Source organism: Lathyrus oleraceus, chromosome 3 (assembly GCF_024323335.1).
Source record: "Lathyrus oleraceus cultivar Zhongwan6 chromosome 3, CAAS_Psat_ZW6_1.0, whole genome shotgun sequence".
Taxonomy (NCBI): domain Eukaryota; kingdom Viridiplantae; phylum Streptophyta; class Magnoliopsida; order Fabales; family Fabaceae; genus Lathyrus; species Lathyrus oleraceus.
In genome coordinates, this window is record NC_066581.1 from 85,147,956 (window position 1) to 85,160,036 (window position 12,081).

Sequence of the window (12,081 nt, forward strand, 5' to 3'; positions counted from 1 at the left end):
TAAATAATATACATCGCTCATAAAATAATATTTGTTCTAATGGTGTAGAACCACGACTCCATTTCTTTCTTCACGTGTGGCATATAGGACGTAAGAAAAAACACAAAATGTGAAAGGTTAAGTTTTAGAAACAAGCCAATAATGCTCAATTATTAGAATTAAACACCAACCTTTAAATATTTGTGTTGCCAAACAATATTCATAGAAACATAATTGTCAATTATAGCTATAGACCAAACAGATTGAAGTTTGAAGCCGAAGATAAACTCGAAGTTATTTTGTTTTACACGTGACGAAAGACATTCAATAATTTGTAAATCAAAATATTCTATAAGTAGCGATAAGTCTCTCATAACTTTCTTGATTTGCTATGATTCTATTTTATCCAATTCAATGGTGAAAACAAGAACCTTATAAACCTCATTCTTTGTCCATTTCTGTCTTCTCATCATTTACATTTTTCAACTCATTGCAACGCCGTAATGTTTTCTACCATGGTTAGAGCCTATATAGTACTCTACTACATTCATAATGTTTCTTTTTCTTTGTTTGATATTCATATATAATTAACTATTCTCTTTTTTCATGACAGACTTGCGCTTTGAAAGTGAACACAAACTGCGAAGAATGGTCTGAGACTATAAGCAAAATACTCGAGGAAATCAAAGGTATGTGTTTATTATAATTTATGTGTGTCGTTTATCTATTTTATTAAGCATTAAATATATATTTTTTGTTGATGATAGATCTAAGCTATACCTTCAATGCAAAGAAAGGGGTGATATATATTTCTGGCAGGGTAGATTCACCTAAAATAATGAAGATGATAAACAAGCATGAGAATACAGTGAAGCTTTGTTGGATGAAGAGTGTGAAACAATATCCACCTATGCATATGCCTATGTATGGTGGAGGTTATGTACCATACCAAAGAGGATTCTACCCTCCTCCTCCTCCTATATCAGTGCCCTATTATCATTATCAGTATAATAACTATGATCCCATGAATGGCCCTCAGCAACATGGTTATCCTCCACAATTACCTTATTATTACTAGTATTACTGTTGGAAAATTTGAAGATGAAGGCAAAGATGGCAACTCTTAAGTAAATCTGCATGCTGACAGAGACTTCTTGTAAGCAGAAGACTTTGAAGAGAGATATTTGAAGCCCTAAATGTGCAGGTTGACAACGATGGATTGTTATTTCTTGAACGTTTTAATAAACAATTGTATGAAAACATATTTTCTGTCATTCCTTATTTCCTTTGTTAGCTTTTGGTTATATAGAAGTTCCATAAAGACGAATATGTGTAACAGAAAATCTCAAAGGAAAATAATAAATGAATTGTGAATTGAAAAGACAAATATGTGTGATTTTTACTTGTGTATGAAAACTCTTGAAACTTAGTGTAAGAAATTCATAAGATAAGGATACAAAGCATCGTCATCGTAATTCTTGAAGCCAGTAACAGCCACAGAGAGCGATCCATAAAAAGAAGAGAGACTATCCAATTTATCATCGGAAACTTCGTCTTCCTCCTCAATATCCGAAGCTAAATCCAGACAACAAAATGAATTACTATCAAAATTTGAACAGAAAATTACCCGTCCGGAAAAAAAGCTCAACTAAAATTGAATTTTAGAAAAATACCTGGAACGTAGCCATGGTAGGTTTTAAGATGATCTTCGAGTTGGAGCATATTGTTAGAACAAAAGATTGTTCAAGAATAAAGAAGAGAGACTAATGAAGAAATCCATTATATTATGAAAAGTGAAAGGTGTTATATAGTACTTATAATTCTACTTCATTACATGCTTATTTATAGACAAGTAACAAAACTTATCTATTATAAGATGTATTTGTGAGTCAAATACATACTACTTCCTTTTGACTACAACAAGTAGTATTTGACTCTATCGAATACGGCTAACATACTTCAACAACGTGATGTTGTATTCGACTCTGTCAAATGCAGTTTACATACATCATATACTGTATATTGTATTCGATAGAATCGAATACAATTTACATCAACTAAATTAAACACTGCATCAGCTTCTAAATAATGAATTACTACGTCTAACACATCATCTAATTCATCTTTTATAGACTTCTTATCTCAATGTTATTCTTTAAACTCATCAAAATTGATATTCTTCGATGACTTGGTGAGTATGTTAGCTAGTTTCAATTCTGACTTCCAATGTTCCAATTCAAATTTTTCCTTATTTATTTGATCCATAATAAAATGATACATGTGTTTACTCTTACCATGACATTTAGGGTGATTTGCTAGGTCCATCGCTGATTTGTTGTCTACAAACAACTTTATCTTCCTAGGTTCCATTATCTTGAGCTCTTTGAGTAACATCTTTATCCACAATCTTGGCATGTTGCATATGATGCAACTACATACTCACGTGAGGATAATGCTACAACACTGTGCTTTCTTGAGCTCCAAGAGATTGGAGCACTTCCAATCATAAATAGGTAGCATGCAATACTCTTCTTCTCACCTTGATCTCCACTTAAATCTGAGTTAGTGTAGCCATGTACCTTTGCATTTGTGTTGGTGTTCTTTTGCCCCGGCATCAACACACCATAATCAATTGTGCTATTTATGTATCTTAGCACTCTTTTGACTGTAGTTAGATGACATTCTTGAGGGTTCTCCATGAATCTGCTCAACAATCAACAGTTTGGCAAATGTTGAGTTTGGTGTTACATGAATATCTTAAGGATCCAATGATTTACTTATAAAATGTAGCATTTACAAACTCATCATTTGTATCCTTTCTCAATTTTGCCCATGTCTCCAATGGTCTGGTTGCTTCATTGCATTTGCTCATGTTGAACCTCTTTAGGATATCTTGAGCTACTTATTTGGTGCAAGAACACCCATTCACTTGTGTTTTTAAACTTCATCCTTAAGAAGTATGACAAGTTTCCTAGGTCTGAAATTTTGAATCCCTGCATTAGTTTAGTCTTGAACCTCTTTGTCACTTCCTCATTTACACTTGTGATCAGCAGGTCATCCACATACAAACATAAAATGACTTAACTGAGCTTGCTTGCATTGTTGACATACATTCCATGCTCTTAAGTGCATTTTGTGAATCCTGCCTTGATCAGGAAACCATATATTCTTTTGTTCCAAGCAATATGGGTTTACTTCAAACCATACAACGTTATGGGCTTACTCCAAACCATACAACGTTATGGTTTTGGAAACTTTTAACCCCAATTCACCATTATTTTTAGTAGGAGAGTAGCTAAGAAACAACATTAGAGGTTGCATCTTGAAGATCCGGAGTTGGATTTGCCTCTATCGTTGGGAAATCATGGTGGATGCTTGTTCATCTTTATTCTTTTCTATGTACCTCTCTTGTTGGGATTGTGTGTAAGTTCACTTTTATAGTATGTATTTTTATTAATCACAGTGTTATGTATAATCTATTCACGAATCTATATCAATGTTATTCTTGCTTACTTGTTTATCTATTAATTTGAACTGTTATTAAGAAATACTCTTCGAATCTAGATCTAGGATAATCATTTATTAGATGCTAAACTCTAGACATGGATTTAGGTTTAACATTCGCGTGAGTATCGAGTCTTAATGTTCCGTATTGTTTGATAGACCGAGAGATCATCAATTAAACAATACGGCAGAACTCTCGATGAAAGTTGCAGACATGAACCCTGTTGTGAGCGATACGTGATGTTATTGATGAATGTTTAGATTCTGCATAAATGGTTGGTAAATTGCATGTTCGTGTGGTGGATGAAATTAAATCCTGTAAAGCTCTCAGATCTCTTCGAAGCTTTATTTTATTTATTCATTTGTTTTACATAGTTTAGTTTTAAATTCAAACTTTGCAAACCCAAGCTTAAAATCGTAGAGACCGTTGAACGACATTAATATCACATTAATCCCTGTGGAGACGATAAAAAATCAAAATACTTACTTTTGCTTGATGTTTTACCGCAACCAACACATACGCAAGTGAGAAATGAGTCTCTGAAGAAAATGTATTTGCCTACCAACTTTTACTTATGAAAATAAAGTTTTTGTTTCATTTCATCTACGTTTACTTGTTTTTATTTTCATTCAAGTTACTATTTTGACATAGTCGAAATTGCAGATACGCTTACTTTCAAACTTAATAATTTTTTAAAGTAGTCAACGCAAATATTCGACAACATAAATGCACACTTCCTTTTCCCAGAAATTTAGCCCAACATGCCATAGGATTTACTAGTTTGGTCCTTCAAGCAATAAATTTAAAATTAAGTGATTGTTTATCAAAATCATAGGTGAACACTTGTTGACTCAGATCTTGTTCTAGTCGATCTTCTAATATTCTGCTTGAGTTGCTCTTCATTTTGAGTGATTGTGGCTTCATCTTGCTGGTCTGCTTCAAGCACGGTTGTAATGTTTCTTTTCTCATGTAAAATTGGCCCATGAGTATAATTCCACCTTTTGCTTTTGTCCACTAGAACATTCCTACTAATCACAAGTTTATCATCAATTGGTGAATACAAGTTGTATGCACCAGTTGAATGATAACCTATAAGTACCATGGCTTGACTTTGGTCACTTATCTTCCTCCTTAGTTGCTCAGTTACATGCCTGAAGAACATTGATGCAAATACTCTAAGATGACAAACATTTGGCTTCAATCATGTCCAAGTCTCATAAGGTGTCATGTGCCTTATTTTTTTGGTTGGACATCTGTTGAGTATGTATATTATTGTCGATACTGCTTCTCCCCAAAATTTCTTTGACCTTTCTTTGGATTTCAACATACTCCATGCCATGTTCAATATACTTCTATTTTTTCTTTCAGTTATTCCATTATGCTGAGGTATATATGGTGCAATGACTGCATGCTTTATACCTTCCTCATTGCAAAATCTTGTGAATTCCATAGAGGTGTATTCACTTCCACCATCAGTTCTAAGTCTGTTTAACTTTTATTCACTTTGTTTTTCAACATGGATAACTTTAACTTCTTGAACTGTGTGAATGCCTCCTTCTTCCTTTTGATAAGATGAATCCGCGTACATCTGGTGAACTTATCTATGAAAGTTAGGAAATAGGAATTACCTCCATTTGATCTGACTTCAAAAGGTCCACACACATCAGAGTGAACAAGTTCCAGCTTTCCTGTCGACTTCATGGAAAAGTCATGTTTGAATGTTTTCCTACTTGCTTTGCCTTGCAGCATTACTCACACACCTGACTTGGTTCCTTTACTTGAGGTAGGCCATGCACCATCTTCTTTAGGTTGAGCATACCTAGTTCTGAAGTTTAGGTATCCATACATATGATGCTTAAGCCAATCTTTGTCTCCAATGATAGTATAATTCAGATATTGATAATCAACCGTGTTGATCTCTACTTTAAAGGTCTTATTGTATTCTAGTGGTGCTTTCAAGATCATCCTTCTTTCACCATCATACACCTTCATCTGATTCTTTTCCAACTTCATGTTGTACCCTTTTGTAAGTAATTGGCCTATTCTTATCAAATTACTTGTCATTAAAGGTACATACAATACATTAGTGGTATTGGCCTTCCGACCATCCTTTCTAACCACATATATGTTTCCTTTTCCACATGATGTGACATTCCTGCCATCTACAAACTTGATCATTTTCTTAATCGATTCATCTAACTTGACGAACCAGGTTTTATTCCCAATCATGTGGTTACTGCATCATGAGTCCAGATACCACATATTCGCTTGTTCATCATTTGACTGAGTATTGGCCATGAGTAGCACATCATCATAGTCACTTTCTCCAGCATGTGCATATTGCACTTATTCATTATCTTTTTATCTTAATTCCTTCTTTATTTGACAATCTCATGCACAATAACCTAATCCTTGACAGTTGTAGCACTGCACCACTTTCATGTAAAGTTTCTTCCTTTCACACTTGTTGACATGTCTTTCTTGGTGGAATCATTATGATTATTTGAATTCTTGCTAGAATTCTACATACAACTTGATTACTTTTCTGCTTATTTTTTCTCTTTCCAGATTTCTTGGCGAAACTTGCTTATAGAGCCTGCTCAGCCACATTCTCCCTTTCTGAATTTCTTTGCTTCAATCTCATCTCATGAGCCTCAAATGAAGCTTGAAGTTCCTCCAACTTCCTTTCAGCAAGGTTCTTGGATTCTTCTATCAACACTATAATGTAATCAAAATTTGCAATTAAATACCTCAACACTTTTTTGATCTTTTGCAAATTATTGGTTGATTCACCACATGCCTTCATCTGGTTGGTGAGTAACACTAATATTGAAAAGAAATCATCGTTTGATTAATCTCTTTTCACCTGCACTATCTCAAACTGCTTTCTCAACGTCTATAACTTCACCATCTTCAGTTTCTCATCTCTAGCATACAAGTTCTTCAAATTGTCCCACGTTTCCTTCGACTTCTCTTCTTCAATAATTTTCTCTAACACATTAGGATCCATGCATTTATGGATTAAGAAAAGAAAAAATATATCTTTATTTCTTTGGTCCTTATGCGCAACCTTCTGAACATCACTTGCATTCGCTTCCAATGCAGGTACCCCATCACTCACGATTTCAGCCACATATTGAAATCTAAAGATGGTCTTCATTTTTTAAACCCACCTCTCATAGTTCTCACCTTTGAAAACTTATAGATTTGCAGGAAATTGTATTGATGTTGTGTTACCGTTTTTCATTTCTAACTGAATCATAATCAGACTCATTGATACCAATGTATTAGAACAAAAGGTTGTTCAAGAATAAAGAAGAGGGAGTAATGGGGAAAACAATTGTATTATGAAACTAGGATTTTTTTATATAGTTCTTATGATTCTTCATCATCACATGCCTATTTATAGGCAACTAAAAAAACTTGACTATTACAAGATGTATTCGACAGAGTCAAATATATACTACCGCCTTTTGACTACAACATGTTGTATTTTATCCTATCGAATACTGCTAGCATACTTCAACAACTCCATGTTGTATTCAACTATGTCGAATATAGTTTATATACACCGACTACTACATGTTATATTCGACTATGTTGAATACAATTTACACCAACCTGTTCGAAGATTGCATTAGCTTATAAACAATGAATTACTACCTCTAACGCATATCGATTTTATTTATCGTATACAATTCGTTACAATGACCTAAATTCTCTTGGAAATAAACTTTACTATTCATTTATCCGAGCATTCTGAGATCAGAGGTTATGGTTGATACACGTCAATTGAGGGACTGAACGAATTTAGAAGACGCATAATCTATTGCAATGGTTTAGATTTTTTTAGAAATAAAAGGTAATGAGAGAGAGAGAGAGAGAGAGAGAGAGAGAGAGAGAGAAGTTTACTGAGAGTAATAGGTCTTTGATCAATGGATTATTTGAGTGCATTGGTAGAGGATTAAAGATGATTGCAGAATGATGATAATTTGTTGCAGAAGTTGGATATTCGATCCTTTGGCATCGTTGGATTATATCTTCTTCCTCTTTTGGCTATTTGAATTTTTATAGGGTTTAGGTTTGTGGGGGAATTTAAATCAAAATAAACTAGCTTATCATGTGTTGATAAGATAGAAGTACATAAGCATAAGATGCAACAATATGAGTGCATGTAGTTCAGTGGATAGAGAGTATGTTTCCTAAGCAAAAAGTCGTAGGTTGAACCACTACCTGGCGTGAATCATTTCATCTTATTTTCATGTTGGACAACCAAACAGCTTTGTGTTGTCCAAAGTACTAAGGTCGTTATATTCTTTTATGGCTATAACCTTTGGCTGTCATTCCCTGCACACAGACCTTAATATTTTGTTAGCACAATCTTTATTAGAAAAGGATTTTCCTAAGTTGTTTAGTTTGTTGATTAAATGAAGGAACTGTTGGTGTAAGCCCTAGAGGCCAATACTTTTGGTACTTGTATCGAATTATTTAAAGGCATTTTCTTTATTATGGTTGATTAATGAAGTCCCTGGAATAGATAGTCCGTTTAATGTATTAAGTGTGACTTAATCATGAGAACACATTAAACATAAGGACACTATTCTTAAAGTATCCGTAGTCGAGCTTTAGTGTGAAGTGGGATAACATTAAAGCATTAAGACTATTATGTTTGTAGACTGATGATCACATCTCATGGATCATGGATAAAGAGTTATCAAGTCTTAAACATAGGTATGAATATTAGGAGTAATATTTATACCGGATTGACCCGCTATGAGAATACTATATAGAAAGTTATGCAAAGTGTCATAAGTTATTCTCATGGTGATAATAGTGTATACCACTCTTCGACCTGAAACCACTATGGATCCTAAATATAGAGTCGAGTGCTTTATTGCTGATCCAACGTTGTCCGTAACTGGATAACCATAAAGACAGTTGATGGGTACTCCACGAAGCATGTTGAGGGACATGAGTGTCCTAGATGGAATTTGTCAATCCTGCGTAACAGGATAAATGTCTATGGGCCCAATATTGAACTGGACAAGGGTGACACGGTCTATACCTTGTGTTCAATATAGACATAAGGGCAAAGGGGTAATTATACACATAATTATTATCACAAGAGGTTTTGTCAGATCACAAGACATTTTCGTGACTTGGGTAGCAGTGATGTGTTGCTAGATACCGCTCACTGTTTATTATGTTAAATGCGTGATTTAATATAATTGCCAACGCCGCGAAAACCTATAGGGTCACACACAAAGGATGGATTGATGAGAGATAGAATAATTAAGGAACATCGTAAGGTACGGTATACTTAAGTAGAATACGAAATATGGTAAGGTACCAAATACTTAAGTGATTTTGGCATATTATGAGATATGGGCCAAAATGCACTTAAGTGGGCTTTTTGGCTTGAAGCCCACACAAGTGGTTCTATAAATAGAACCCCTTGGGTAGAAGCATTGAAACTCACTGAGACAGAAAACACAACTGAAGAGTTGGAATTTCGTATCTCTCTCTCACTCAAAGCCTTCATTCATAACAGCTAGCACTGCGATTGAAGGAATCCGTTCGTGTGGACTGAGTAGAGACGTTGTCATCGTTCAACGTTCGTGATCGCCCCGTGGATCTGTATCAAAGGTTTTGATCATTATCAGAAATCTGCACCAAAGGTTTGAATCGCCACAAGAGGTAACGATTCTATCACTGATCATGCCCATTCGTAAGGATCACTAAATGGAGAAATTTTTAAATTCCGCTGCGCCTTGGATGGCTATTCTCCTACAGTGGTATCAGAGCCACTTACGAAACCATGAATCTGATAACTGTTTTTGTTCTGTAATAATATGATTAAAGACAGAATGAATCAAAGGTTAAATTGAGATCGATCAAGTTACATATATGTGATATATGTAATCCTGATGCAAAATACATTATATATGATATAGTGTTCTCGTTTCGTTCATTCAAACCCTCAGTGATTGTTTTCTTTTGAGCGATCAATGGTCGTTTGCTTCTTGATCCGACATTAGTATGGTGAAGCAATGACGTGTTGATCAATCATACTGAATTAACAATCGAGATGTGTTTGAAGGTCTGAAATTGGTGCATCAGGGTTAGTGACGGCACAAGGGTTGTGTTGTCAGAGAGTTATGCGATTGGGGTTTGACTGCACAAGAGTTGTGCGTTCTAAACACTTTTCCGAACAGTGTTAACCGGTTAACGCGTATGGTTAACCGGTTAACGAGAAACTGAATACAGCCTTCTAAACCTTTTTGGAACAGTGTTAACCGGTTAACGCATATGGTTAACCGGTTAACGGAATGCGAAATAAAATTTTTGAGATTTTCAAACAGTGTTAACCAGTTAACGCATTTGGTTAACCGGTTAACGCAAGGCGGAAAACATTTTTCCAAGACATTTTCAAACAGTGTTAACCGGTTAACGCATATGGTTAATCGGTTAACGCAAGGCAGAAAAGAATTTTCTAAAAGTTTTCAAACAGTGTTAACCGGTTAACGCATATGGTTAACCGGTTAACGCAAGAAAAAAATCACCCGTTCGGCTAGAAAAAGTGCTTTGAAGTATCAAGTGTTGATACGAAAAACGACGTCAATTTTAAATGAATTGTTCATTAAAATTTTCGAGCAGGGGCGCTGTCAGCAATTATCCCATCGTCCGCTGACCGGGCAGCGGACCCCCGGCTAACTCTGCGTAGTGTGATCGGTCGTCGAAATTTAATTTGATTTTAATTAATTAAAGGAATTAATAATAATAATAAAGTGTTTATTATTGTCTTGTGGTGATCGGTTATGGCCTTAGTTTTCCTTTGTTTTGTTTTGGGTTTTTAAAATACGACCTGCGTGTCGTGCCTCTCTCTTAATCTCCCAAATGTAACTTCTTTTCTCATCTCACTCCCTCGTATGTAAAACGAGTTTCTTTTATGTAATGTAATGATATGAAGAAAGCAAAGAAGTCAGTGCCAAAGGAGGACAACCTTGAAGATCTTGCTTGGAGAAGCTTAGATCGTTGTAGGTTAGCTTAGGTTCTCTCATTGGCTTGGGAGAACAATTGCGCTAGGGGCCATAACTGTTTCATTATGTATGTATGTATGTTGATGCATGTGAATGTATGTTGATGCATGTGAGAGACGGTTTATATGATAAACAAGCCGGTGAGATCAGAAAAATTACAATTTGTCGCATCCGCGAAAAACAACCGGCGCGCAAAACAAAACAAACAGAGCCGCCACCGTGCGTTATTTATCCCAAAAGAGGGAAAGGAAACGCTCGAAGTAAACCTGGAAAAGACATGGTCTCGCGACCAGAGAGAGATGGGATCGGGAGTCGGTTATGCGAAGGGAAGGTATTAGCACCCCTACGCATCCGTCGTACTCGACGGGATCCACGCTCAGAAAGATAGGATAAGGTTGCTAAAACTGCTCACAAGCTGCACACACACACAGGAAGGAAACACAGATGGAATAAGAGGGGAACGGGCTCGCTAGGATATCGCATCCTATGCCTACGTATCTCATCTGGAATGAGAATCAGAGCTACCGTAGTTCGGCGAACGCACACCAAACAAAACCAACACAGGAAACCGACTGCCAATCGCTGGACTTACGTCAGACTCCACCCAAACAAGCAAACATGGAAACCGAATGCCAATCACTGGACTTACATCAGACTCCGAACCAACAAACACACACAGGAAACCAACTGCCAATCGCTGGACTTATGTCGGACTCCAAACACACACAAAAGGGGTTAACCGGACGCTGGGTCGTTGTTAGATACCCAAAAGTGCTAATTTGAGCTATCAAATATGGGTATCTTTCACTCCATTTCCTTGCTAAGTGTTCAAAACCACCCTTGTTTTAGATGAAATGCAATTCAATGATAAATGATCTTGGTACCTTTGATTTGTGTGTTATTGTGCAGGAAGTAGGCATGAGATGATAGAAAGTGAAGACACAAGAAATTTGGCAAAGGGATCAAATCAAACAAGCATTCATCAGCTTGCTCGCTAGGCGAGGGTTGTGGCGAAGCACTCGCTAGGCGAGCGGCCAGCGAGAGTCCAGCGAAATGCTCAAGTATTTTACAGTGGCAAACATGACCACACTCGCTAGGCGAGCTTCCAGCGAGGTGTGTGGCGAACACGTCCAGACTTGGTGAAAAGCGCAGCCAGCACTCACTCGCTAGGCGAGGCTTTAGCGAGTTCCCAGCGAGCATTCCAGTAGCAAAACCTCTCAACCTCGCTGGGGCGAAGGTTGAAGCGTGTCCTTCGCTAGGTGAAGGTTTTGTTCGCTAAGCGAACATGACAGTCTGGGAAAGGCTGTTTCTCTGGGCGCAGGTGCCTCAGGTGCCTCAATTAGGGGCTCGCTAGGCGAGCCATTCTGCTCGCCTAGCGAGCATGACAGCCCAGAAGCAGCACTATAAGTAGCAAGTGCCACTTTTTGGAGCCATACTTCACCTTTCCATACTTTTGTACCTTTTTAGATATTTTCCAGCTTTTGCTCTAGAGATCTTTTTGACCTAGAAATCATTTCTCTTCATCTCTTAACCATCTTTCACAAAAAGAAGGTGGAT

General features: G+C 36.6%; 1 protein-coding gene across 1 annotated transcript; it reads left to right on the forward strand.

Moving 5' to 3' along the window:
• Positions 1-379: 379 nt before the first annotated feature.
• On the forward strand, positions 380-1,190 carry LOC127125484 (uncharacterized). The gene is made up of 3 exons (XM_051054268.1): positions 380-497; positions 593-668; positions 747-1,190. The coding sequence occupies exons 1-3, from the start codon at positions 483-485 to the stop codon at positions 1,055-1,057; spliced, it is 402 nt and encodes a 133-aa protein (XP_050910225.1). The 5' UTR covers positions 380-482; the 3' UTR covers positions 1,058-1,190.
• The last annotated feature ends 10,891 nt before the right edge of the window (positions 1,191-12,081 follow it).

Excerpts from the sequence above, each read along its gene's own strand:
- LOC127125484 (XM_051054268.1), top strand. Across the intron at positions 669-746 it reads AATACTCGAGGAAATCAAAG|ATCTAAGCTATACCTTCAAT; the intron begins GTATGTGTTTAT and ends TGTTGATGATAG.